This window comes from Prunus mume, linkage group LG4 (genome assembly GCF_029339155.1).
Source record: "Prunus mume cultivar Tortuosa linkage group LG4, ASM2933915v1, whole genome shotgun sequence".
Lineage (NCBI taxonomy): Eukaryota > Viridiplantae > Streptophyta > Magnoliopsida > Rosales > Rosaceae > Prunus > Prunus mume.
Window position 1 is genome coordinate 21,137,847 of NC_142701.1, and position 25,413 is coordinate 21,163,259.

Genomic DNA, 25,413 nt, shown 5'->3' on the forward strand with positions numbered 1-25,413 from the left:
TTGAAATCAGGATTTAGCATCTGCAGATGTAAAATGAAAACCTTTATAAAATGAGATGAGCTCCTAATATTTCCAATGATGAAACACTCTGTAAAGAAAGCTTTAGCTTTGCTTTGGGTTGACACCAAACACTACTTCAACCAGAAGAAGGTTTTTCAAGGACAATAATAACTCAGCTGAAAAAGAAGAAAAAGGACAATAATATCAGAGATTCAGATATCTCATCCTTGAAATGAAAACTTTAGAAATTAAATGAAGTGGATGGGCCCCGCCTGTCCCTTTACTGAAACCTACCTTGCTTACACATCAGACAAAACTGACGACTATGATGAGGTCCAGTGGTGGGGCCCTCTGATCCCTATAATTGGAGGACCGCACCACCCTCAATCCTCCTTTTTTCAAAGATGTTGACAATCACATGACATGGATATGCACAGCCACACAGACACTCACCCCTACTCCACCCCTCAAGCCAAGTGCCCTTCTCCCTCCCCTTCTTGCTATCCACTCTTTTTCTTCGCCATCCAGCCCAGACCGAAAGCAACCCAACATTAATATCTGCTTCATCAACTTGTTAGCTCTTAGAAACCATATCCCCAAAAGTAAAAATCAGATGTAAAACATTTGTTTTACTTTTTTAATAATCAGAATTTTATGCAGTCATTGATGGAGAGGTCACAGGAGGGAAACAACTGTTTGAATTTTTCAAATTCAAAACTATTTACAGTAAGGACAATGTTTTTAAGACTATAAGAGCCTGTAGCTCAAATGATTATCGAGTGTGTGATTTTGAATACAAGTATCACTAGATTAATGCAAAAACTACTAGAATTTGTGGTTACTTGAGCCTATAAAAAGCAATTACTCAAAGGGCTTGGAAGTACAAAATATACTTTGCTTGATAAAATATGTACTTTTAAGTTAACCTTCAATTGCCCCACTGCACTTGAGTTGCTCAACAAGGCCATCCAAGTACTTCCACGATGAACCTCCATGTTACCCTGTGCTCCACCTGATTATAAAAGTTTCTTGACACTTCTCTGTCAATTTGAATACATTTTCACAAATTAATCAAATCATATCTTCCCTGACTTCAATCAAACAGTTTCCCACTAGGGAAAAGTATAATGCATTCACATTCAAATGCTAAATTTGGTTGGATTGTTGGATTAAAAAAATTTCAACACATCGTACTATTGCAATGTTATTCTTTTCATGAGCAAAAATACAACAAAATTGTGACCCACATTCCTCTGGTTATTTATCAATTTTAAGATTCTTTAGATCAATTCCAGTGTCAGCTCTGCAGACACCTCTCACATCTTGCCTGCCCACAAAGAATGGTGAATGATCTTTCAACATTTCGCATTTGGTAAAAAAAACCCAAGAAAAATATTGGAAATATATACCCCTTGGTTTGCAGTATTTAAAAATCATACCATAAACTTATGAACTTTGCTGGTGTATAAATTGAAACTTTGTGGAAGTAAAAATATATTCTTTACTCTTAAAATTTGTACTGCAGCTTCTCTCTTTTCTTTTTTGGAAGGAGAAAGAGAAAGCATCGCCCTTTATGTGTACGTGTCAGTTTGTGTGTGTGTGTGTGGCATAGGCAACCAAAGCAATATGCACATTGCATATACCGCCATGTTTAAACTGATACAATTGTAGCAGCTACTCTTTTTAAGCATATCTTCCCAGAAAGAGAAAGACAGTTTACATATTTTGAAAGTTGCTCTGCATGTTTTCATACTTGTTCATGTGGCCTTCCGTTACTAATTATAAAACTTGAGAAAGAAGGAAAAAAGCTCATTTTATGTTCTCCCCCATGGAAGAGTCACCATATGGTTCAAGAAGGCGAGATGAGACAGAGTTCAGTTTGAGAGAATGGGCTGTGAAGGCTAGAATCAGCCGTGAAAACACAAATTCCAGAAGGTTTTCAGCTTCATATGTTAGAAGCTTCAGAGAGGACACAAGGTCTTTCAGATCAAACATAACCATCTCTAGTACTGCTTCTTCTCCTGGCTATAACTTAAGAGGTATCCTTCTCTCTGTTTCATTCAAAACCCAGCTTGCATTTACTATTTCTCATCATTTCCTCCCCTTTCTTTTTATGCAGACGAAATCGACCCGGCAACCTACTCATTCACCACTGCCCTCAAAGGTAAGATTTTTATAATGATTTAAAGAAATTAGCAGGAATGGTACTTACTAAACTGCTAACATGATCATGAAAGCATGTTGTTAGGTCAAATTATAACGTACAGGTTTGTGGTGTTTTTTCTTGCAGCATTGCAGGCAAGGTCAGCATATCATAGTTGGGAATCTTTGTCACCAGATGGGTTTGCTTTGAATTCTAAGTGGAATGAAGCAGAGAAATATATATGCAACCCTCTATCAGGGCAGGTTCCAATGGAGTGTTTATCTGCAAAAACACTTAGTGGAAGATCGTTTCGAAACATAACCAATAGAATTACAATGTCTGCACCTCTTGTTTACTCTTCCCACTCAAGACCAATTCATGCCAAGCCTTCTTCTAATCCTGCAAAAGAAGATTTTGTTCGTCAGTTTCCAATTCCAGGTTCAACCCTCTTTATCTTACCTCATACTTGTCATTTTTCACTCAAAAAAAAAAAAAAATGGTTGCTGGCATTGGAATTTGGATCTGCTAATTAATTTACAACTACCATATGTTAATTTCTCAATCCAGAGAAGAAAACAGAAGGCACGACCAGAGATGTGGGGACTCAAAGCACACCTCCTGATATGAGTTCAAGTAGTCCTCCTAGCTCTGCTTCAACCCCTTCAATCATAGAGAGATCGTTAAACCGATTCCGAGTAGGAGACTCGCCTAAATCAAATGCAAAATTAAAATCTGATGAAGAGGTATGTTCTTGCTGATATCCCAGATAACATGCTAACACTTAGCCATGTTGCTGTAGGTTTTTAAGGTTAATTGTGTGGTAATAATTAAGGATGTTACTAATTAATGATGTGTTTCTCAAAGATGGGACAATTAAATGAAGGTTGCATTTTATGGTTGGTATCATAAAAAACTAAACTATGCCCTGCAAAGTGGGGGGACTAGACTAGTAGATTAGATTGAATTGGTCCCTCTTCTTGGTCCTTTTGTTTAGCACATGCCTATCCAGTTCTGTTTCCTCGATATTTTCTCCCAAGTGGCCCTGTTTTCCAGCACATAAACTCTGTGGCAGGGAAAAACAATTTGCCTCTTGCCTCTGCAATAAGTGTTCTTTCTCAGAGGCCTAAAACCCCGGATGACTCATTTTCACAATTGCGTACCAAGTTGCAAAAACCACACTATCGATTTACTTTACCTTTTTTCCCTTGATTGATGTATGAACTATATGTTTCTTTTTCTTCTTTTTACGCCACTTCCTTTTGTTTTATGTGGAACCCCTGAAGATTCCTCAGTGCACGTGTTAATACGGATTCTTCACGTTTCTGGTCCTTTCTAATCCTTTGGGGTTCTCAATGCAAGTGCCCCATCACTGATTTTTTATTTTATTTCATTTCCTTTTCTGCTTCTTTTTGGAAAAGATGGTCGTGTGTTTCAGGGTTGGTTACTTGGTGATTTATTTCACTGTTTAGTACAAGTTCGTTGCTCCAGAGAGTCATGTCCTTGTAAACTGATGCTAGACTTTGTGACCATCAAGTTGTACCTGATGTGAGGAGACTGTCATTTCATGGTGTTTGTGACCCTTGTGATCAAATTTCATGACTGATAGGCTGATGGTTGTAGAAAGTGACAGTAGCGTCTTGAAATTGATGGTCCCTCTCTATCTAAGAGCTTAATTATGACCAACATGGACTTCATTTTGCACCATTTGTTTGGCCTAAATTTATACCATTTATGCTGGAACCAATGAGTTTGGGTCAAACTCAGAGCACATGTACTAATTTCCTAGTCAGATAACCAAATATAAGAAAGTATGGGATTTTATGTGTGGGTTATATTAAGTGCAGGTGGAAGTGAAAGATACAAGAGAGCAAGAAGAAACAAAAAGAGAAAAGGAAGAGAGAAAGAAAAGGGATGATGAGCAACAGCGCAGGCAAGGTGGGTGCTTGTCATGGATGAGAAAAAGGTACAGAGAAAAACACAAACCAAGAAAGAAGAATATCTTTCTTTCTCATCTCAAAGGGTGCTGAGAAAAATTAGAGGTGGAAATTTTTAATGATAATGGTGAAAAGAATATTGGAGGGCCGGCTGAAGGAGAGATTCTGTGTGTGCAGAAATCTTTGCAGGGTCACTGAGTGTCTGTGATTAAGAAAAGAGAACAATCATGTATGGGGTCTTTGGTTTGGTGGTTGTTTTATCCCTTTTTTCTTTGTTGTAGTATATTGCTCACTCAGTGATGTTAATGTTTTTGTTCTTGTTCTGTTTAATGTTTTCGTTCTTGTTTTATCCCTTTTTTCTTTCACGTGCATGCTTTTTATTTGTGCTGTAAAAGTGGTAGGCCTCTCTGCAAAAAATAACTTCATACCATATGGGATATTTTACTGCTCATATAGTAGGGAACTGAAACTCTAAAAAATCTTAAGAGGAGAAATGAAAATTTATAATAGGATTCAAATTTGATATGAAGATCTTGGAGTAAATATATCAGTCCTGGGAATTCGTGACAGAAGAATTTAAAAAAACCGAGATTTTGTCATGTTTCTGATTCTCTATTCAAAATTGTATATATGATACAATAAGATTTTGTCAACTGAATTTAAACAACAGTTTTACAAGTGACAAGGGGCTGTGTAATGATTAAACTACATTGCATTTTTTTACAAGTGTTATGCAGAGGGGTCAACGTTGGAGTTAGAAATGAGTCGGACTTCATATAGATTCTTCTCTCCCTTCACTGCACCAGAAAATAAATATTATTTCAAAAACGTTTGGTGCAAGCAAAATTCAGATTGTTGCATGACTTCAACGCTCTAAATTTACAAACTTCGAATTGAAGCATTTAGGTATAAACTCACCGATTTCAGCTGTGATTCCTGGTCCGAAGAATGACGCAAATTTAGCCTAAAAGTTGTTAGAACACATAAATCAGTATGCAGTATCTTTTGCTATTTGGAATTACTAGGGTTAATAAATCTTCAAAATGCAAGAAGGTCAAACAATTTATTATCCTGTGAAATTTAGGAGAACTTTAAAACATGGTCTTCATGCTATCAATCGTAACAGGGCTCTGTAAGTTTACCTGTCTTTGTTCAAAATCTGATAACTGCAGAGCTTTTGCCTCAAATACCAGGACTAGAGAGTATCTACCATCTTCTGTGACCTAAAAACATACAGTATAATTTGAAATAGTAGCAACTGGGGAATAATGGTGGTCACGCTTTGACACAAATCAACTAAAAGCCTCATCAGCTATCAACTTAGCAAGCAAGGCTGAAGGAAATAAACGATTAAAACCTTAAGAATCTTGCAAAAAAAATTCAGGGTTATCAGGTTGCTCTTGTATATTATATTCAGGAAAGAATAAAATTCTACTTTTCTAGAAATTCCTAAACTGAAAATCAATTGCATTAGAGCTATAAGCCTATGACCACAGAAGTTGCTCTTAGCCTGTTAATACATCCCCAATATCACTTGTATATATATAAAAGAACACCCGACATTAAAAGGATTTCACTGAATGGGAGGTAATCAAAAGTTTACACGCTTGAAGTTGAAACCAAGTTTAGGTGAGAAGCATACCTCTTCGCGAATGCTTTGGAGAGTAGGTGCACTCCTCCGAGCAATTCCCCCACCCTGAAGGTAAAACAGGTATAAAAAAAAATGATAAGCACAAAACAAAGTTTGAAGCAGATATTCCCATCAGAGTGTAACTGTGCACTGAGCATAAGATTATCTACATCTAAATAATATTAGAAGTGAAGTGTTGTGATAACAAGTAGCTTCCAAATAGGATATGAAAGACCAAACATTTCTTTCCCTCATGCAGAATATTCCGAAACAACTGCATAGATGAATACATTTCTCGTATTTAAACACAAATCAGACAACACACCTGGCCATACTGGAAAATTCGTTTCAATGCCTCATCCAAATGCTGCTCATCTCCATAGCGATACCTCGTAACATCATTCCTGACCTAATTACATATATCATATCATTTGGTTAAAAAACCAAAGAACCCAGTATTGAATGCATCAAATGTTGATACAAGAGACCAAGTCTAATCCACTCATGGACTCAACAAATCAGCCAACATTTTGAAAATTTAGAACTAACCACTAAGTCCAAAGGGGTTGATAATATTTCCTCAGCATTCTATTTAGTATTTCAATGATATTGATTCTCAAGCACACATTTTCTCATAAGGATACTTTTCCCATCACCCCACCGGCGTCCAATATTGTTATGAGTAAGCACATGAAGAAACTACAGAAACATGTCTAACTGCAAACATCTCAATACAGACTGGATAATAAGAGATAACAATGAACACCACATTACTGGCCAATTACATTCCAAAGTTTTTGAGGGTTGATGCAATAAATTTACCACACCATATATAAACCCTTACAACATCAATTTTCTTAAACCACCACACATTCATGTCAAGAATGAGCCAATTCAACGTAATTACCTGCGTAAGGATTGGGGTGGCACTTGTTTCCCTTAATTTCAGAGCATCCGAATAAGTCAAGCATGGTACTGGCTTCAGCTCTGCATACTGCAAAACGGAGAAACAGAAATACAATCAGCAAATAGAAAGACAAATGACTTCAAGTCAAGAAATGAATCAAGCCAAAATTTCAGTAAATAGCAGAGCAAGGACCTAGGTATGTATTTGTTTGACAACCAAAATTAATGAACTAGACAGAAAGTTCATGCAACCAAATCAACAACTAGTAATCTGCATAGCTGGGAATAGCCTGGCTAACACATAAACTATCTTAAGAAGCAAAACCAGGCAAAATATGTTCTTAATTACTGTTCACAAGCTAATTTACACAATATGTTACTTTTAATTTTACCTTGAAAGCCATACCAATGATTGCAAGTGGGAAGCCATATGTGAGCATCAATGCTGACCATTCAGACCCAGGAAGGATATTAAAATACGCCCCAAAACCATAGCTGTTTGTTCACAAACACATGAGTTATGAAAAAATATGTATTAAAAAAAAAAAAATCAAAATATGCTTCACAAAGTTAGAAACTTTAATGCTATCCAAGTACCAAACAGAGGACAAAGAACTCACGACAAGAGCGAAAGCCCACCACCCAGACCAATAACCCCAAACGAAACCTGCATACATCACACAACAATTAACTGAAATATTTGTAGGTGCGTGAATGAAATGTGAGGAAAGTAAAGCAGAGGTACCTTAGCGAGGGAGAACTGGTCGTCGGGAACGACGGTCTTGTCGGCGGTGGAGGAGACGGTGGTAGGCTGGGTTGAATCGGCGGCTCCTGCTCTGGTCAATTTGGGCTTGGGCTTTGAGTGTTGGTGGGCCCTAGGCCCAATGGGCTCCAGATGGACGAGGAAGCTGGTGATGGGCCTTGGTTTTGATGAGCTAGTGTTATGGTGGTGGTAGTGGTGGTGTTGCAGAGAGAGAAAGCGGTGGCGGTTGAATTCGTGATATTGGTGGGGGCAGAGGAAGATTCCTTTTGAACTTGCAGTTACAGTTGATAGTGCTTTGGTTGCCATTTGAGCTCTCTTTGTCTCTCTCTCTCTTCTTCTTCCTTAAAGGTTGAGACTTTCAGAGAGCACAGCAGTAATGCAGTGGCTGCTCCCAACCGCCAAATTTCTGATTACGTGTCCTCATGTTATCCATTTTCTTTTTTCCTTTTCATTCTCTTTGAGTTTCAAGTTTAACCAGAAAAATGAAAAATAAAATAAAATTGATAGCCACCATGTAAAAGTGGATGGGCCTGGACCTACATATGGCCCAAGTCTGATATTATTAGTAGGCCCAATTAGGGGAGAGCTTCTATAATAAGGCTATGTCGGGAGGAGTTCAATCTATCTAGCCGTCCAATCTCTGTAATTGATCGGATGACTATCGAGAATACAAGTCTGATATGGCTCTCATTGGACCTATATATGGCCTGAGTCTGATATTATCACTAGGCCCAACTGGCCAAGAGCTTCTATAATGAGGGGCAATATTGAGGTGTTCAATCTAACTGCACTGTAAAAATTCTACAACTGATCAGATGACTGTTGAGGACCAATAATTGTAACCCCTCAGTCTCTCTGAGCCTGGGCCTGGACCCAAGACTTCAAGGCTGGCCAATCCATTAATACCACCTAGAGAAAATATTGCATGAACTTAAATGATCTTAAACCAGGAACAAATATCAGAGATAGATCTGGAAACATGAAAATAATAAAAGTTTCCAAAATGCATTCAGAAAATACTGAAAAAAGGTTTATCCCCTTGCTTACATTCCCCAGAATAAATACAGAGTATGATCCAACCATTGAAAGGTTAAGAACCACACTTCTGTGCTGAGGCAGCTGGCCTGTTTCTGAAAGTCGCTTCTCTTCAAATCAGCAATGCCACAGGGGGCAAAAGCCAAAGCAGGAAACAGCTTTATGCAGAAACTCGGGCAGCCAACTACTTGGATGTTATCATCCTTATTACATCTTTAGACGGTTCTGCATTTAAAAAAACAAAAACTAAAATGGACTTGAAACAACTATCTTCTGATGGCTAAAACCTCTAATTAGCCACAAGAATGAGCTCCATGTTTCCTTCATTACTTTCAGAAGAACTGAGCTCCATGTTTTCTTCATTGCTTTCTGAGGGACTGAGCTCCATGTTTTCTCCATTGCTTTCCGAAGGACTGAACTCCATGTTGTCTTCATTGCTTTCAGGACTGAGCTTCATGTTGTCTTCATTGCTTTCGGGACTGAGCTTCATGTTTACTTCATTGCTTTCGGGACTGAGCTTCATGTTTACTTCATTGCTTTCGGGACTGAGCTCCTTGTTTACTTCAGTACTTTCAGGGCTGAGCTCCTTGTTTTCTTCATTACTTTCAGGACTCAGCTCAGTGTTTTCTTCATTACTTTCAGGAATGAGCTCCATGTTTTCTTCATTACTTTCACAAGAAGTTTTGGAACGCTTTTTCCTCATAGCCCTCTTTTCCTTTTGTTGCCTGCAGGCCAAGCAAACAGCTTATGCATCAACAACCAGTTCATTGGAAATGAGAAAACTGTACGACATCAGAACAATTCAACCTAACTAACAATGCAATACAATTATATGCGCATACTTTAGAGTCAGATGAGCGAGGTATTTTTCGACCCCCTCTTTGGCTTCAGCACCATAAACGAACCATTTTTCTTGAGATGGAGAATCACCCCATTTTCCCATATCTGTACAATACTCGAAAAGAAGAATTTTAGCATCCAAATAACTGAAAAGTGGAACTCTATGCATTTTGTTTGGCGCAGTTCAAACTAACCTTGAAGCAAAACACCACCTTCACCACCAGTATGGCTGTTTAATTTCCAAAATACACGACCATCAGCATCCACAAGATGAGGCTGTGTTCTCATAGCATCAGAAAATGGCTTCTCTGTAAAATAAGTCAAAACAATTTTAATAAGTGCATGTATAACAAGGACACATGGAAGATACGGAAACTTAATAATTAGCAAAATGGTAACCAGATATTCATGAAGAACCAAAACATAAAAAGCACTTCAGCCAAAAGAAAAAAGAAAACATCTAAAGTATTCCTAAAGATAGTTTTAACAACAATTCTGGAAAAAATAATAATTGAAAGGCACGGAAGATATTAGAAATGGGAACTTACTTTTAGGTACCAGGGCTGCTGCTTCAGCGACCTCCGCCTGAGCTTGAGCTACCTCACTTTCTAATCGTGAAACCATAGTATTAGTATCATGTTTTTCAATTGAGACAGGACCATCCTTTTCTGAATTTACCCTCTTCGCCTTCTCAACCTCCAACCTTTTTTGGATATCTTTCTCCTGTACATACGATTTAGTTAAAAACGGAACTACATGTAGGCTGAGGCTCCAACAGATGCTTGCCTTATTTTTAATATTACCTTATCCTTTGCTGCAGCAACTTTTCCTTTTGCATTCTTTGTTTCAACAGATTCTTCACTTTGCATATCTATCCAGTCCCTCACTGTACTGGAAAAAAGATTGAAAATTTCTCGTCAGTCTTAACCCAGAAAACAGGACATTACAAAATTATAATTTACATATTACGTATCTTCTACTTACTTAGTACCAAGAGCCTCGTCACAGAGGAAAGTTAAAAGCCTAAGTCTCTGTGAGAAGTTTAACATCTCATATCCAGCACTGCCTTTGCTAAAGCACTCTGGGGGAAGTCCATCCATTACATGGCCCGAGATGCCGGATTTAGAGATGCGTTTCCCCAAATCTTGAAACCATGTATTCTTGTTGCTTGTTTCACCTAAACAGTGAGACCTAACAGGAAACAATGTTAGCAGAAACTACATGAATTCGTTCCACCATTAAAGCTTACTAAAGTACTTTATGCATGAATATCATATATACTAGGTAGAGTTCTTACTCCTTTCCTGTGTCCTCCTGTATGAAGGAGAGCATCATGATATGAAATCGAATTATTGAGGAGTACTGTTCTGGGCGTCCACTTCGCCCCCTTCCTCGATGCAATAATTCTTTAAGTAGATGTTCAGCTTGGTCTCTTTCAAAGTCTAGCACCTAGAATAAAAAAAAATTTAAAAATAAAGAAAAAAGAAGAAGAGAGATTTCATATCAAATGCAGTGGAAATTTATGAATGTTTAAATGTTTTAGCACAAAAAATTTAAAGGGGCTGTTACTTGCACTAAAAAAAAATATCATCATGCATTCCTTGAAGTGCATTTTCTCTTCTTTTTTTTTATTGTTGTAAGGAAGGGGTGTATGATGAGTCTTTTGGAGTGCTAATAACAGTTTCCATCTTTAATATGCACCAGATAAGAACCATTTCATGTTGTAAAAAACATAAGAATCCTGTAGAGCCCAGTATCGAGTATAGTGCATAATGAAGTGTTCAATGGCCAGGCACAAAGCCATGGGACAAAATGATAAAGCAAAAACAATTAAAACAAGATCAGAGTACCATTTAGACTTTTAGTTCGATATTTGATAGAACAAAGTGAGAATTACCTCTCCAAAAGCTGAGAAAAATTCCAAAAATTGCAGAGCATTTCCAGCATCCTCAGGAGGTATCTCAATCTGCGCTGCATCTGTTACAGGTTTGCCCTGAGGCAGGACAGCATCATCCTCATCCTCTTCGGCTTTGTTCTTTTTCATGCTGCATTCCTTGCCTCTGCGGCGCCCTCTGCCAGTCTTGGCCTTGGCATCATCTCTGCCCTCATTACCAATTTCCATCAACCTTCCCCGCTTTGCTTTCTTACTTTTCAGCTCATCAGAGTCCAGTGTTTCATTCAAATTCACATCATCACTTCCTTCAACAGAATTCTCCTTCCCTCGTTTTCTCGGAGAATCAACAACAGGATCCTATTAAAACACAAGAGCATAAACCCACTTTAAACAACACTCATCCAAACAAGATAACATAAAAAAATATCAACTTGCAGCAGCAAAATACTGTTAAATCAAAACCACCAAACCTCGTCTAAAGCAACAGCCTTTTTCCGTGAAGCACCCTTGCGTCCAGCATTCTTGTCTCGACCTAAGTTCTCTAGCCCTTTCACACTCAACATTTCAAAAACAGATTTGAACCCTTCTGCTTTGGCTGTTGGTGCAAGAAGACCAGTAGGTTGGAGACCTTTTTTGTTCCTGGGAAAACAGGTATGTCTAATCAGCATCACCAAAACACCAAAAAAACAGCAATACAATTCAATAATAATGATTGCTAGGCTACTAATTTCAAACACTTACATGCAAGTACTACAATTACAGATGCCTCTGCATTTGGGACAACTCCAGTTACCCTCACGTTCCACCTCCTCAGCTATTTCTCCATATCTATTTTCAATTTGATATCCCATACCAATTTATTCCACGAACTTTATTCGAAAAACCAAAGAGAGAGAATTGTTTTAATCTAACCTGTTCAGGAGACATCTGCAACATACATTAATTTGACAACGACGACCCTTCGTCTTGATATTGGTGCATGAGGCCGCAAAATTCAGTGTCTTCTGCCGGCACTGCGGAATGTAACCAACAAACCATTAAATAAATTGACCAAAACAAAAAATCCCACCTTTCATAATCTCCTACATTTTCTATCATCCGAACAAGAAAAACAACAACAACGACCAAAGTCTAAGAAAGTCTACTCTCCGTTTCTTTCAGAAATTTTCTCACCAACCAAACACACCACAAATTGGGTACGTAAATCCCACTAAAAATTTAAAAAACCAAAAAAATCACCTGATGACAGGTTTTTCCCTTAGCTCGGCCTCCGTGCACACGGTTTTTGATTTGGGCCACCTTATCATCCCTGACTCTTTCGCTCTCATTCTTCTGAGCCAAGGCGTTGTTTTCCAAACCAGAGCTCGAAGAACTCGCCATCTCTCTCTCCCTCTCTACCTCTCTCTTCCTCTGGATCTCAACTCTGACGCTCACTCGGATTTTAAAGCCTCAGATTTCAGTTTCAGACAGCCTGTGGCTCGACACTTGAAGAGCATGCCGAGCCGCTCTTTGTCTTCGTCTTTCAAATTTTGGCCACTTGGCGGGAGAGTTTTGGGCAGAACTCGAAATTTAGGAGTTACGAACAGACAGACAGACAGACAACCCATTTTCTAATTTTCTGGTATTTTTTTTCCTTTTTTGGATTTGTAATTCTTTTTTGGATGGCCGTGAAAATGGAAAGGCGCGGGTGAATATATTTCCTTGTATGGTGGTAATATTTTACCAACTTTACCCTTCTTACCATTTTAAGTTGTATGCCTTCAGATATCTTTCCATAGAAGAAAAATGTGTTTCCATTTCTGAATGCCAATAGATTAGATACCATATTATCTAGATACATTTCACATTTCCACATTTTTTTTAATGCCTGTATTTTGTTAAGACTTAGAGATTTTCTCACTCTCGAATCTCGATATTTTGTATCTCGTAGATGCGTCTTTTATATTTAATATAAACTAATCTCTCAACACATTATGTATAATTTGGTAAAGAGAATAACAATGTATTGAAATTGAACTCGAATATTTGGTCGCTTGATCTGGGCTGGATTAATATTCTAGTAAGTGTAAGATAAACCTATAAATATAAGAATAATCCAATATATTGCGGCTTACAAATTCCCTCTAGAAGGGCAAGACTGGGCCAAGCCTAGATTGGACTCAGTCCCAATAATGTCGAGTCCTATACACCACACAGACAATGTCAACCACAACTATTGAGAAGATAAATGAAAAATGAGTTCACTTTCGTCGTTGAGTGGAGCACATAAATTTTTTTTTTTTCCTCAAAATTTTATTTTGAATTTTATTTATTTCAAAAAAATGATTTTTAAGGTTGTGGAATCTTAAAATAAAGTAGTTTATTATATAATTTCCTTCTCATTAATTGAAAATTTGTTCATTAAAGAAAAAAAAAATCCACCATTTCATCAATTCACATCAAGGACAAAACAAAACAAAGCTATCTTACTCTTAACATAAAGTCCATCAACCAAACAAAATCCCTAAAAAATGTAAATATACATGATAAGCGAAAAACAAAACTCCATAAGATATGCATTAAACCTAATAATGCAAGGGACTTTTAGCTTAAGCGGATAAGATTATTTATTTATGCACTCTTATAATCAATTATCATCTCTCTGTACTTCTTGTATAAAAAAACAATAATCTAATAATAGATCTAGCTAACGAAATATATGCACTTACAAAATTTAGGGAAAAAAAAATCTATCAATTACACACTTACAAAATTCATTCAATTGATTAGTAATCACCAAGAAGATATAATCTAGTGAAATCAAACATGCATTTATCAATGCATTTCAAAGTGACAATTTTCATTCACAAGATCACTATAAATATTGGAAACACACCATAATTTGGATTATAACTTAAAAAATGTAATTGAAAAAGAAAAATGATGAATATTGGAGTTTCTCACCTTCAAGGGAGAGTGAGAGAGATGCAAAAGAAAAGCATAAATATCGACGGAGAGAGATTTTGAGAAAGCTGCAAGATGAGATAGATCTAGAGGTGCGAATGAGAGATGTCTGCTGATATGAGAGTGAGAGGCGGAGACACAAAACACTGAAATAGGGGGCGTTTAGGGTTAGAAGGGTACTTTTGTAATTTTGTTTATATTAAAAAGGAAAAAAAAGCCGGTTTTACTTCGCTTCCCAATATAACGTTCACGGTTTTCATGGCAACAATTATAAGCGAGTACATTGTCATAACGTTGATTGTCACGCTCTAACATGAGAATTTTCTTATCTCTCAAGTTAGGCTGCCCCATTTGTATAATGAGGAGGCATGTTCCTTCTATCTTAAGCTTGACCCAGGCCTTGAAGCTTGGCCATGAAACATATGTTTTTCACTAAAACAGCAATATTATGGCCCATTTGGTAAGCTGGACTAGACTAGATATTTTCAACTAAAATGGACATGAGTCCTAGCCATCGTTTGGTGGGCTTAAAGTGTATCTAGGACTGAATATGTACCTTGGATCAAAGTCCCAAATAATTGGGGCTTAGAAACCCAACCCCAGACGTGGGCTTCGAAGATAGAGAGCATGCCTCTAGTCATCTCTCTTCTTCTTCTTCTTTCTCTCTTCCCCTCTTCTCTTCTCTCTCTTCTTTTTCTCTCTTCTCTCAGATCCTCTCTCTCTCTCTCTCTCTCTCTCTGCCAAATCTTCTATGTTGCCATATATAGACCTCAGATCTTGGATGAAAAAATTGGTGAAAGGCAGATTCATAACTTCTTCCTCTTTATATATATATATATATATATATATATAAAATTTTGCAACTTTTTGTTCTTTGAGATTGAAGGGAGATATGAAGGGAGGTGGCTGAGAAATCTGAAGATGACTACTTATATTTGTATTTTTTTTTTTTTGGGATTGCAAATCGATTTTGTTGTAATTAATTTGGAAATGAGAATATAAAAATAAAAAAAATAAAAAAATGGCATACTAATCTCAACTTTGGTGTTGTATTGCACCAAACAACTTCTTAAAATCCAATCATATCTCAACCAGTCCAGTGTAATGTAGAAAGGTTAATCCAGTTCAGTCCAATCTAGCTTACCAAACAAGGCCTTATGGAATTAACAATGTCAAACTACAAACAAAATAAGTCCACATATAGTTTTCATTTTTATAATTTTACTTATGTAGTTGTCTAACGTTTGCAATCCAATGACAAATCCTTGTTTTTGGGAATTTTGTAGAGAATATGACAACATGCAGCACAAATGTGAGGGATTATAAGACATCGTGACCTTAGTGGAAACCGAGTCAAGTTTCATGGTTTATTGTTTATAACTTGACAAAAAATGTCTAAAATGCCTCCTACTATACATACGGCATGTAACCATGTGTTGTCCACTCAATTGACGAAAATAAAGACTTATCCTTGAATTGCGAAGTTAGAAACTTAGAAGGGTAAGATTACTATAATTGAACCTATGAAAACCTTAATGAAAATGAATCAAATTACAGCCCAAAAATAGAAAAAAAAAAATCAAAACTACACGAACCATTTGTGTAAACTATAGGCATTAGAATGTGAGCATTCAATGCAAGACTTCCATTTTCGATACTCATAATACGCTCCTTTTACATGTAGTTTCACTTAAGTTCAATATATATTTTGGGTGATGTTGAAACGCATGTACTAGGGGAAATATACGATTTAACAATAGAAACAGAACACACAAATCACATATGTTATTGTCCCAGATGTGACATTGCATATTACATATCTTCGTGCAAAATCAATAATCCAGAGTCCAGACAAGACGTTATTCATTTTTTTTGGTGCTTTGTTTGACCGTTAGCATTTTAATAGCTAAATGAAGAGAGGGTGTCAAATGGAGTTTGTCCACGCAAACCATATCAGCGGTAAGCCACTCGTGGCAAAGTCCTAGTGGAGCAACAGAGATAAGGGAGGTTCCACTTGGGATTTCACTCGTTGTCACTGCCTCACTATTTCTTTCAATCCTAGGTTTTTCATGGGATTGTTGTTCTTTGGCCGCACAGACTTCTATTAATGGGAGTATACCAAGAATTACAAACAACCTCTGACCTTGTCCCCCTCAAAAGCTCTGCAAATTTAAATATCCATTTTGGAAAATCTGGGAATTGAGGTATGCAATGCAACTGCCTGTTTTTTCATTCGCATCTCCATCTTTATTGTTCTTTTGGCAAACCCTCTTAAGCTTTGTTTTTTTAAAAAAAAAAATTCAGTAAAGTTGCCTTTTTGAGTGGCCTCTCTCTGTTTGGCTGCAGAGAAAAGAAAGTCTCCTGCTTTTGCAAAATGTTTACAACTTTGGTTGCTTATATTATACATATAAATTTATATTCATAAACCAAACAGACTGTGTATCAGGAAAAGATTTTGTTGTTGAAAACTCTACCAAATACACATGCACCCATCTGTTTCACTGTTTTCTTCGGCATCAACTTATCAGTATTGTTCCATATTTATATGCTTAACTTTCACACGCAAAGACACAATTATCTGTTAGAGTTAGGTTATGATACCCTTTTGTTCTTTCTTTCTTTCTTTCTTAGGAATTCATGGCTGTGGTTCCAATATGCTACAAAATCCCATACAAAGGCAATGCTCAACTGAATCATTACGCAATGAGACAGAGTGATATGTCCAGCAATATGTGCAGGAATTGGCATATTTCTTCATTTCTTAGCACTGATGTGTTGACACAAAAGAAGACAAGAGAGGCAATTGCATCTAAAGAACTAGAAAGCCATCCAAGTTTCATTTTAGCAAATAATGAAAGAAAGCAGAATATAGGCATGGTTTGGTATGCATCAGATTCTGGTACAAATGAGAAGCAACTCAGATCTTTAGATTCCTATCTTGGGAAACTCCAAAATGGCACAAATCTGCCTGCAGATAAGTCAAACAGGACAGGGGAGCCACTCACTAGAAGTCAGTTGAGATTAAAGAAGGGGTTGGAGTCTCTTGATGATTATTTTGGAAAACTTAATAAAGGTAGAAGTTGCTTCTTTCTAATATATGTGGTGAGTAATTATTTCTAACAAAGGGCAATTAATTTTATAATTTTTATTACCTCAGATGGAGACTCAGAGAATTATACATTTAGTTCTGTTGATCTTACTGAAGACAATCCTACTGAAAAACTATCATCTATCAATCAAGATTCTGAAAAATCTGATGAGAGGGAAGAACAGAGGAGCTACAGAAATCCTGTAAGTACAAGGGATGATCATGGTCCTCAGAGCTCTCAAGATTCACTGCAATATAATGAAATCTCTGATCTCTACTTAATGTAAGACCCTGCAACATCTAAATCAATATTTGAATATGCTGCAACTGAGCTTTTCCTAGCTGCTATATTTCATTTCATAGTCAATGTTAAAATTCTTTGTTTTTCATCTTGGATGCAGAAGCATATTGGGTTCTATAAATATTGCAGTTTTTCTGTTTGAGATAGCAAGTCCAGTTAGGAGTTCTGACTTAGGGCTCTTTTCTCTTCCATTACTATATGGAGCAAAGATAAATGATTTGATCCTGGTGGGAGAATGGTGGAGGCTTGTGACACCCATGTTTCTGGTACAAGATTGACAATTCGGTTCGTGTTTCCGTTCTGTTTCCATTTAACATTTATTTTGATATTATTAGCTCTGTTGCATTAGGAAGTTGGGCATTGATTTGGATGTGAAAATATTTATAAAAAAATTATAGGGTATTTGCATTAGGAAGTTAGGCATTGATCTGTTATATGGTTTGGCTCATAGAACTTCCTCTTAGAAACATTTGGTATATGCAGCACTCAGGACTCTTTCACATAGTCGTTGGCTGTTGGGGGCTTGTCACATTTGGGCCTAAAGTGTGCAGAGGCTATGGTTCATTTACATTTTTCTTGATTTACATACTTGGAGGAATCTCTGGCAACTTGATTAGCTTTCTTCATACACCAGAGCCAACCGTTGGTGGAACAGTGAGCTGCTCCTCAACTTCTTTATCTGATTGATTCCACATTTCAATTTTTTTTTTCTTTTCCAAATTTTATCTAAGTCCAATAAATTGATCACAGGGACCAATATTTGCCATGATGGGAGCTTGGCTCACTTATCAGGTCCAGAACAAAGACATAATTTCAAAGGAAGTTTCAGAGGGCATGTTCCGAAAGGCGGTAATAACTACGCTTCTTAGCTTCACATTGAGCTGTTTTGGTCCAATTGATGACTGGTAAGGCTTCAAACCAAGTGAATTATATTAGTTACACAAATTGACCATATGCCATAGGATCTTTAGACATTGCTTTTGACACCCTTATATTGGGTAAATGTTGCAGGACACATTTTGGAGCTGCATTTACAGGCGTGGCATTTGGGTTTTTGACATGCCCAACTCTTCAACTGGACGATGCATCATCTTCAACAAGTGGCCAAGAGGAAGGCATCACACTTGTCAGACGTTATGCTGATCCTTGCAAATCACTGTTTTTCTTTACCTTGTTTGCTCTTGTTTTAACTTGTTTGCTTTTCTTTGTTGAACCTCCACTGAATGTCATTGCATCAGACACTTCTTTGTAAACGTGAAGAAGGATACAATCATCAATTACACAACATACTATCTTATATATGTTTCTGGCCTTGTGTAGCAGACGAGAAGAGGGCATTTGTAAGTTGTTCAAATTTGACAGCGCTTATTAAGCAATTTGCACCATTTTGACGTTACCGTAACAACGGTAACATCAACACATGATTTTACTAATTAACACATATTGATTAATACTATCCGTTGCTCACATATATTATAATACGTAAATAAGTAACACTACATTTCGGTTTTTATACTAAAAAAACTTAAATAAACCCTCGTCAGCTTACATGTGATCCAAGTGACTTTTTGTTCTACATGTCTCACAAGTCCAAACTAATTTCATTTTTTTTTTTTCTGATTTTCTTTTCTTTTTCCGAACCAAAATTCTTCATGGTTTATCTCCACGTTGAAGGCACCATGCCTTTGGTAGTGACACGTTTGTAATTGGGTTCCCAAAAATAAACCACGTAAGCAAAGCTCTGTCCTTTTGTTCCATCAACTTGGATGACCAACCATGAACCTCTTATGAGTCACTCAGGCTATGTGTTGAAGAGTGAGATTCCATGTGAACGTTAAAGTGTAACTTGGTCGCCTGCTTGAGCTTGAGCTTTGATAATGGCGGTTGGAAGGATTGGTAGAGGCTTAATGGCTCCTCTTATAGCAGTGAACTTGGTGGTCCATCTGATCATGCTTGGACTTGCTGGATGGTCTCTTGATAAGTACATCAATGGAGAGCAAAATCACCCTCGTATGCTCTCTCTCTCTCTCTCTCTCTCTCTCTTAATCACTATATAAACTCTCTTTTTTGGTCGTAATCGGTTAATTTATGCTAATTCTAGATAAAATAAATGGGTTTTGAACTCTGATATTTTGTGTACAGATTTGGGAGGAAACCCATCAACAAGCTTTATGTTGATCTTTGCATTGATAGCTGGGGTTGTTGGTGCTTGTTCTATGCTCTATGGGTGGATGCATCTTCGGATATGGAGAACTGATAGTCTAGCTGCTGCTTCTTCAGCTATCATAGCCCAGGCTATTGTTGCCCTCGCTTTCGGGTAGTTTACTTAAATCTCACCTCTCCACACCAAAATCAACAAAAAATATTTGCATTTCATAAGAAAAATTAAGAAATTAATCAGTTTTGGTTGGATGTTTTTCATGCAGTTTCGTATGTAAGGAGATCATATTAGGTGGACACAGAGGAAAACGCTTGGTAAGAGAATTAATAAAATGCAAATATTGACAATTTGAAGCAAAATTAAATTCATTAAACTAATTATTGACTGGTTTTTCAGCAAACATTGGAAGCTATGATTGCAATATCACTACTAAGTCAATTGATGTACCTGGTGCTTCTGCATGCTGGGATGTTTAAGAGCAGATATAAATCAGGTGGAATTGCCATGGGTCATCACCCCCGAACCACAGGCACGACAACTGTTATCTGAGACTTCTGTTTATATCAGAAGGGGTAGATTAAATGACACACTTTGTGTTTGTATCAGTTTTTGTACGCAAGGAACTTGCATGAGTGTTCATTGTGAATTTTGCCAGTCAATCCACCCAACTCAAAAAACCAAAGAAAAAAGCTTGCAGAACCCACTTCTTATGAAATCTTAATCAACTCCATAAGGAAACTAGTTCTTCCTCCTATATAGATATGTTACTGGTTGATCTTAAATAATACTGTTATACAGAACCAACAATGGTAGTGGTTATTCGAGCTACCGGAAAATTTTCTGAAACAAGTTCATCAGTTTTATGATTCTTCTGCTTCATCAGCTTTCCAAACTACTATCGCCAGAGTATGGCGTCCCCCACAAGCAACAAGTTTGGCAATCCAGTGTCCATTGTCTTCAGTGCCATTTCTGGGAGGGATGTTGATGGGCACTTCCATTGGTTGACCGGTTGTCACCTTCCTTCCATATCCAAGACGTCCATGGTCACCTCGACCAAACTGCCAATATAAAGACAAGCCACTATAATTGGAACTTCAACTGTTTTAATGCATGCAATCCAGATAATCAAACTGGTGGAACCAGATATGATGTAAAAGAGAAATCAAGACATAGGAACAGCAAAATCAAGATAATGAGAAGTTCACGTGGAGCAACCAGATGAATAAAGATTGTTCAATAGTTTACTAAGTTTATGAGCTCAGAGCATTTTCAGATTTTCTTACCGAAAACATGCGCCCATCACGTGTTAATGCAACCGAGTGAGTGCCTCCACAAGACACCTACATCACAAGTAAACACAATCCATCTCAAACTGTTGGAAGGAAATGAGATTTATCACAAGTGTGCAGGATTTTGAAAGCTAAGCTAGAAATAAAAACAATGCCAAATTAACAAGAAAAGTTTACATAATCCGTAGGTCATTCCTTAAATTATGATTTTGAACCCAAGTGCATGAGATCTCTATTACAAGACATTTTTCAAATCCAGAAGACATCAATTTTCTATACATTACCATGACCTGCATAAGCAATGTTGAAATAATTCCAGAACCCCCAATTTAAGTCATGATGCACAACGTTACTTTATATACTCAAAAGGTTACCTAAACACCATATGGTCCATCTAAGCTATTTAGAGAAGCGACGAGGAATAACTGTAATCGTACCTGAACAATATCCTCCCCAGCTAAAAGATGAACCCTTTGGGGCACCATTTTACTGCTTTTATCATTATCGCCAAATCCAAGCCTTCCGTGTTCCCCTCGTCCCCAACCATACACCTGCAATAAAATAATATACGCACAGAATAAGGTTGTCTGTTGGCTGGTTAACAACTCAGGAATGGTTGAACTATGGCACATTGATCTCAGATGGTCACTGATGCCTGATTATTTAAAAAGCAGGACTATCTAATACAGCTAAAAGCACTTTTTATTTTTTATTTATTTTCATGGTGCTTAATTGGAAACGCCACTTGGGTGGTATCCCTTGGAGTAACAAGCGAGGGAGCGAGTAATCACCTCTCCATCATCTGTGAGTGCAGTAGAATGCCATCCTCCAGCAGCAATATCCACCTATAGGTGCAGGTAGGTTAAAAAAACATATTAATACATTATAAATTACAAACATTCAACTACAAACACATGAAACCTACGACCCATCATATCATAATCTTCGTGGCTACACAACAATAAAAAAATCAGGGACAAGCAAGTCAGAATTAGATGAACAAGAATAGGTGTAAGGGACCAAGGCCCCCATCTCTGCCTAATTTGAAGGGGCTCATAAAATATTTTGTGACTAACACACTTACATCTTCAGTTCTTTTAAATGATATAAATGGATTTTATCTGGGCTTCACAAAGAAACATACCTATGTCTTCAGAACTGTTTTTGCAAGATATCATACATGCAGTTTTAAATGTTTCTAGTCGCTAAAGGTATGTGCCAAAGGAAACCCAGGTCCATATCAGCAAGCCTAAACATTAGCAACTAAGTTCACTTCTATAGATGCCCCACTTCTGCCTTAAGCCTAAGCACATTTTTCACACCACTACATTACATGCTCCCAAATCTGCTGAACCAAAATCTGTATATAGCAACCATATGGTCTAAAAAGATTTCAAAACTTCTTCACAAGATAACTCAATCATGACAAAATAAAACTAGGTCTGGAACAATACACTTCAATGGATGATAATATATCAGAAGGCACACATTCAGATGAAATTGAGATAGGCAGACATGGTGCTAGGCATAAATGACTACCAGAAATGAAACAGACAGATAAAAGGCAATGTATTACAAACCAAAGTAAGACCAGAAAGACCCTGGACAGGAATAGGTTGTGATCTAGGCTGGGTATCTCCAGTTCCAAGCTGTCCATATTCATTGTTACCCCATGCCCATAAAGTACCATCCTCTTGAAGAGCCAAATTATGAAATGCCCCAACTGCAATGAGCTTCACTGCATCAAGACCTTGTACTCGCACAGGTGTTGAAATTTGTTTTCTGAAAATAAGAAGAAAAGTTCACAGAGCATTCTAGGATAAATAACAGTCCCATGAGTTCTCAATTACAACTATGCAGGTAACTATTAACATATGAAACATGTTTGATATAGTACAACCCAGAAACTAGGCTGCCATCTAAGGAGTGCTTGATAAGAAATTGACAGAGTCAAGTCTAAGGGCAACATACATGTCTCCCGGAGGCCACGGCTGACCCCAAGTCCATACTTGCCCATCACGTGTAAGTACCACAGAGTGAGTACCCCCAGCAGCTACCTGTGATGTAAAAATCAGAACATGTAAATAAAACTTTATTCAAAAATATGTCACTTGAGAAATAGAGGCATCCCGCATCCAAAAATTTGTATCATGCAGGTCAATGTTCTACTCTTTGGCATTTGTAACTCACCTGGCGAACTACAAGCTTCGGTGCACAGCGCTGAGGAATCACTATATCCCTTCTCAAAGGTCTACCAGTGTCATCTTTCCGCTCAGGTTCTTCACTACACTGTCCATACTCATTTCCACCTGCACCAAACAACTTTGGTACACTTAGAATGATAAAAAAGGTAACCTCTGGGGTCTAGTTCAACACCCTCAAGAGAACCAAATAAAAGCCCTACATGGAAGCAGAAGAAATAAAATATCCTAGATGTTGTTATATACATGAATTAAAAAGCAACCATCTTTTGGTATCCGGCTTAAAAGAGTTACATTTTGTTCTTCTATTGGATTCTGAATAATGAAAACAAGATTACCCAATATTATGCAATAGCTTCTTATCCAAAATATTCACAGTAAACAAAAAGAGAGTAAAGAGAGCTCGATTAAATACCCCAGGCATAAGCACGGCCTTGATCATCAACAGCCAAACAATGCCATCCACCAATAGCAGCCTATATTTCAAAACATCCACTAGTTAAATTCGATGAAAACTTATGCAAACAATTAGCTATTTCCATAGCCAAGCATGGTACGATGATATGTGAATTACCTGAACAATTTTAACATTGGCAAGAGCTTTAACTTGGCTAGGAATGTTCTCGGTTTTGGTCTCTGGAGGGTGCCCCAAGGTTCCTCTTTGGTTCCAACCCCATGTAAACAACTGGTACCAGTTCAATTCACAACACACAAAATTACAACAATAAAATAAAGTATCCAAATTTCAGTAAAGCAAGACCCAATACTTAAAAAAGTGCAAAATACACACAAATACAAGAAAAGGGTAAGAAGCAAAAGAGTGATAAAGACAAAGTAAAGAAGAAGAAGAAGATAAAGGGGGAAGGGGCCCACCTTGCCATCATCGCAAATGGCAAGAGAGTTTCGGCTACCAGCGACAACAGACCGGACAGTCCGTGACTGGAGGGCTTCGACAACACATACCCACTCCTTCTCCTCGTTGTTCCCGATTCCCAATTGTCCATCTTCACCCGAGCCCCTGTGTGTTGTAAAACAAATACAATGAAACGTGTTTTACTCTCTGTGTGTCTCTCTGTGCTTCACCAACCAACCATAATAGCACAATACCACAATAGCATAGTGAAAAATACGAGAGAGAGCAGATAGATACCAAGTGACAATGGCAGCATCGGATGCCATTTGAACCTGAAACAGTGCTTGAATTGAAGCAGGGAGACGTTTATAAACTAATAAAACTATAAACTAGAAAGAACTCATAAAGCTAGCAGGGAGAGAGAGAGAGAGAGAGAGAGAGAGAGAGCGGAGCACTGTGACCGTGTTTATCAATATATCATATCATATGTATATTATGCCATTTATATGCTGTTGCAATTTGGGCAGGGGAACTAGGTTCCAAAAGTCCTTTAGTGAAAGTGGTCCTTCAACGACGCCGTATAGTTCAACCAGTGACAAAACTTTTGCATTAAAGAATAAATAGATAAGTAGACGTGAATTATACTAGTTAGCTGAGACAGTGTACATATTTCCTTCCATCCGAGTTCGATCCCCTTCCCGGTACCCTAAAGTAGTTACTAGGATATCACTTTGTTAAAAAAATAGATAAATGAAAGCAATTGAGAAAACATTAAGCCCCAACTTGAAACAATGACAGGGCCCAAATTGAATTACAGGCTTGAAACAGACGGGTCTTTCATTTTAGTCAATCGAGCCCACCTAAAGTCAAACACTGGCTTTGGCGCCTGAACATTGCCTTCTCTCCCTAACAACTATATAATGTCAAGAGACTCAAAGTCTAAAGAAGAAGATATTAGAGAGAGAGAGAAAGAGAGAGAGAGAGAGACGAAACAGTAGTAAGAAGATCGCAGATTCACACAGACCCATCAGAAGATATGATGATCCTTGAGAAAGAAGATGCACGTTGCTCCACAGAAATGAACCAACAACATCATTTCAATGGTGGCCGAACGCGCAAATGTTTCCAAGACTGTATCTTGATGTTCAAGAACTGGGTTTCTTCAACCAGTTTGATCTTCATGATCACGGTTCTTGTTCTGGCCATGCTCTGTTGCGTAGTCGCAAGTGAACCAGAAGATCATCGTCAAGAGCAGCAACGAGGCCATGATCAGATTCTGTACAAGAATGGGATGATGATCAGAATCATCACAAAGATGATTACTTTGGCAGTTCTGGCCTGGTTTACCATCTATTATCAACGCCTCCTGCTTGATGAAGCGCCAGAGGAAGAGAGAGGGCAAGAAGCAGAACAAGAAGAGGCACATAATGAT

General features: G+C 37.6%; 6 protein-coding genes across 8 annotated transcripts; 3 read left to right on the forward strand and 3 right to left on the reverse strand.

The window, feature by feature from the left end:
• Window positions 1-1,532: 1,532 nt before the first annotated feature.
• Window positions 1,533-4,426, forward strand: LOC103329666 (mental retardation GTPase activating protein). Its single transcript, XM_008232164.2, has 5 exons — window positions 1,533-2,039; window positions 2,120-2,164; window positions 2,291-2,581; window positions 2,711-2,886; window positions 3,988-4,426. Exons 1-5 carry the CDS (start codon window positions 1,817-1,819, stop codon window positions 4,168-4,170), a joined length of 918 nt encoding a protein of 305 aa, XP_008230386.2. The 5' UTR covers window positions 1,533-1,816; the 3' UTR covers window positions 4,171-4,426.
• A 242-nt stretch (window positions 4,427-4,668) lies between these two features.
• Window positions 4,669-7,816, reverse strand: LOC103329667 (uncharacterized). The gene is made up of 9 exons (XM_008232165.2): window positions 7,359-7,816; window positions 7,234-7,280; window positions 7,006-7,108; window positions 6,615-6,701; window positions 6,033-6,116; window positions 5,720-5,773; window positions 5,220-5,300; window positions 4,996-5,041; window positions 4,669-4,874 (listed from the first exon to the last, which is right to left on the reverse strand). The coding sequence occupies exons 1-9, from the start codon at window positions 7,680-7,682 to the stop codon at window positions 4,807-4,809; spliced, it is 894 nt and encodes a 297-aa protein (XP_008230387.2). The 5' UTR covers window positions 7,683-7,816; the 3' UTR covers window positions 4,669-4,806.
• A 546-nt stretch (window positions 7,817-8,362) lies between these two features.
• On the reverse strand, window positions 8,363-12,725 carry LOC103329668 (uncharacterized). The gene is made up of 12 exons (XM_008232166.3): window positions 12,385-12,725; window positions 12,058-12,158; window positions 11,887-11,973; window positions 11,616-11,784; window positions 11,149-11,502; window positions 10,549-10,700; window positions 10,236-10,442; window positions 10,055-10,142; window positions 9,800-9,974; window positions 9,446-9,559; window positions 9,254-9,356; window positions 8,363-9,136 (listed from the first exon to the last, which is right to left on the reverse strand). Exons 1-12 carry the CDS (start codon window positions 12,523-12,525, stop codon window positions 8,701-8,703), a joined length of 2,127 nt encoding a protein of 708 aa, XP_008230388.2. The 5' UTR covers window positions 12,526-12,725; the 3' UTR covers window positions 8,363-8,700.
• Window positions 12,726-16,142: 3,417 nt separating this feature from the next.
• LOC103329669 (Rhomboid-related intramembrane serine protease family protein) lies at window positions 16,143-18,928 on the forward strand. Its single transcript, XM_008232167.3, has 7 exons — window positions 16,143-16,292; window positions 16,720-17,161; window positions 17,246-17,459; window positions 17,578-17,743; window positions 17,961-18,131; window positions 18,228-18,382; window positions 18,489-18,928. The coding sequence occupies exons 2-7, from the start codon at window positions 16,726-16,728 to the stop codon at window positions 18,727-18,729; spliced, it is 1,383 nt and encodes a 460-aa protein (XP_008230389.2). The 5' UTR covers window positions 16,143-16,292; window positions 16,720-16,725; the 3' UTR covers window positions 18,730-18,928.
• On the forward strand, window positions 18,685-20,390 carry LOC103329670 (membrane protein PM19L-like). 3 transcript variants are annotated; one of them, XM_089049617.1, is made up of 5 exons: window positions 18,685-18,817; window positions 19,278-19,487; window positions 19,620-19,794; window positions 19,904-19,952; window positions 20,035-20,390. In XM_089049617.1, the coding sequence occupies exons 2-5, from the start codon at window positions 19,355-19,357 to the stop codon at window positions 20,185-20,187; spliced, it is 510 nt and encodes a 169-aa protein (XP_088905743.1). In that variant the 5' UTR covers window positions 18,685-18,817; window positions 19,278-19,354; the 3' UTR covers window positions 20,188-20,390. The 3 variants fall into 3 exon arrangements, with proteins under 3 accessions (XP_088905743.1, XP_008230390.3, XP_088905742.1); XM_008232168.3 differs by lacking the exon at window positions 18,685-18,817 and adding an exon at window positions 19,094-19,206; XM_089049616.1 differs by lacking the exon at window positions 18,685-18,817 and having other exon boundaries at window positions 19,213-19,487.
• LOC103329671 (Regulator of chromosome condensation (RCC1) family protein) lies at window positions 20,318-24,457 on the reverse strand. Its single transcript, XM_008232169.3, has 11 exons — window positions 24,279-24,457; window positions 24,002-24,146; window positions 23,703-23,813; window positions 23,544-23,604; window positions 23,118-23,236; window positions 22,899-22,984; window positions 22,508-22,709; window positions 21,719-21,772; window positions 21,365-21,478; window positions 20,922-20,978; window positions 20,318-20,696 (listed from the first exon to the last, which is right to left on the reverse strand). Exons 1-11 carry the CDS (start codon window positions 24,305-24,307, stop codon window positions 20,499-20,501), a joined length of 1,176 nt encoding a protein of 391 aa, XP_008230391.1. The 5' UTR covers window positions 24,308-24,457; the 3' UTR covers window positions 20,318-20,498.
• Between the last annotated feature and the right edge of the window lie 956 nt (window positions 24,458-25,413).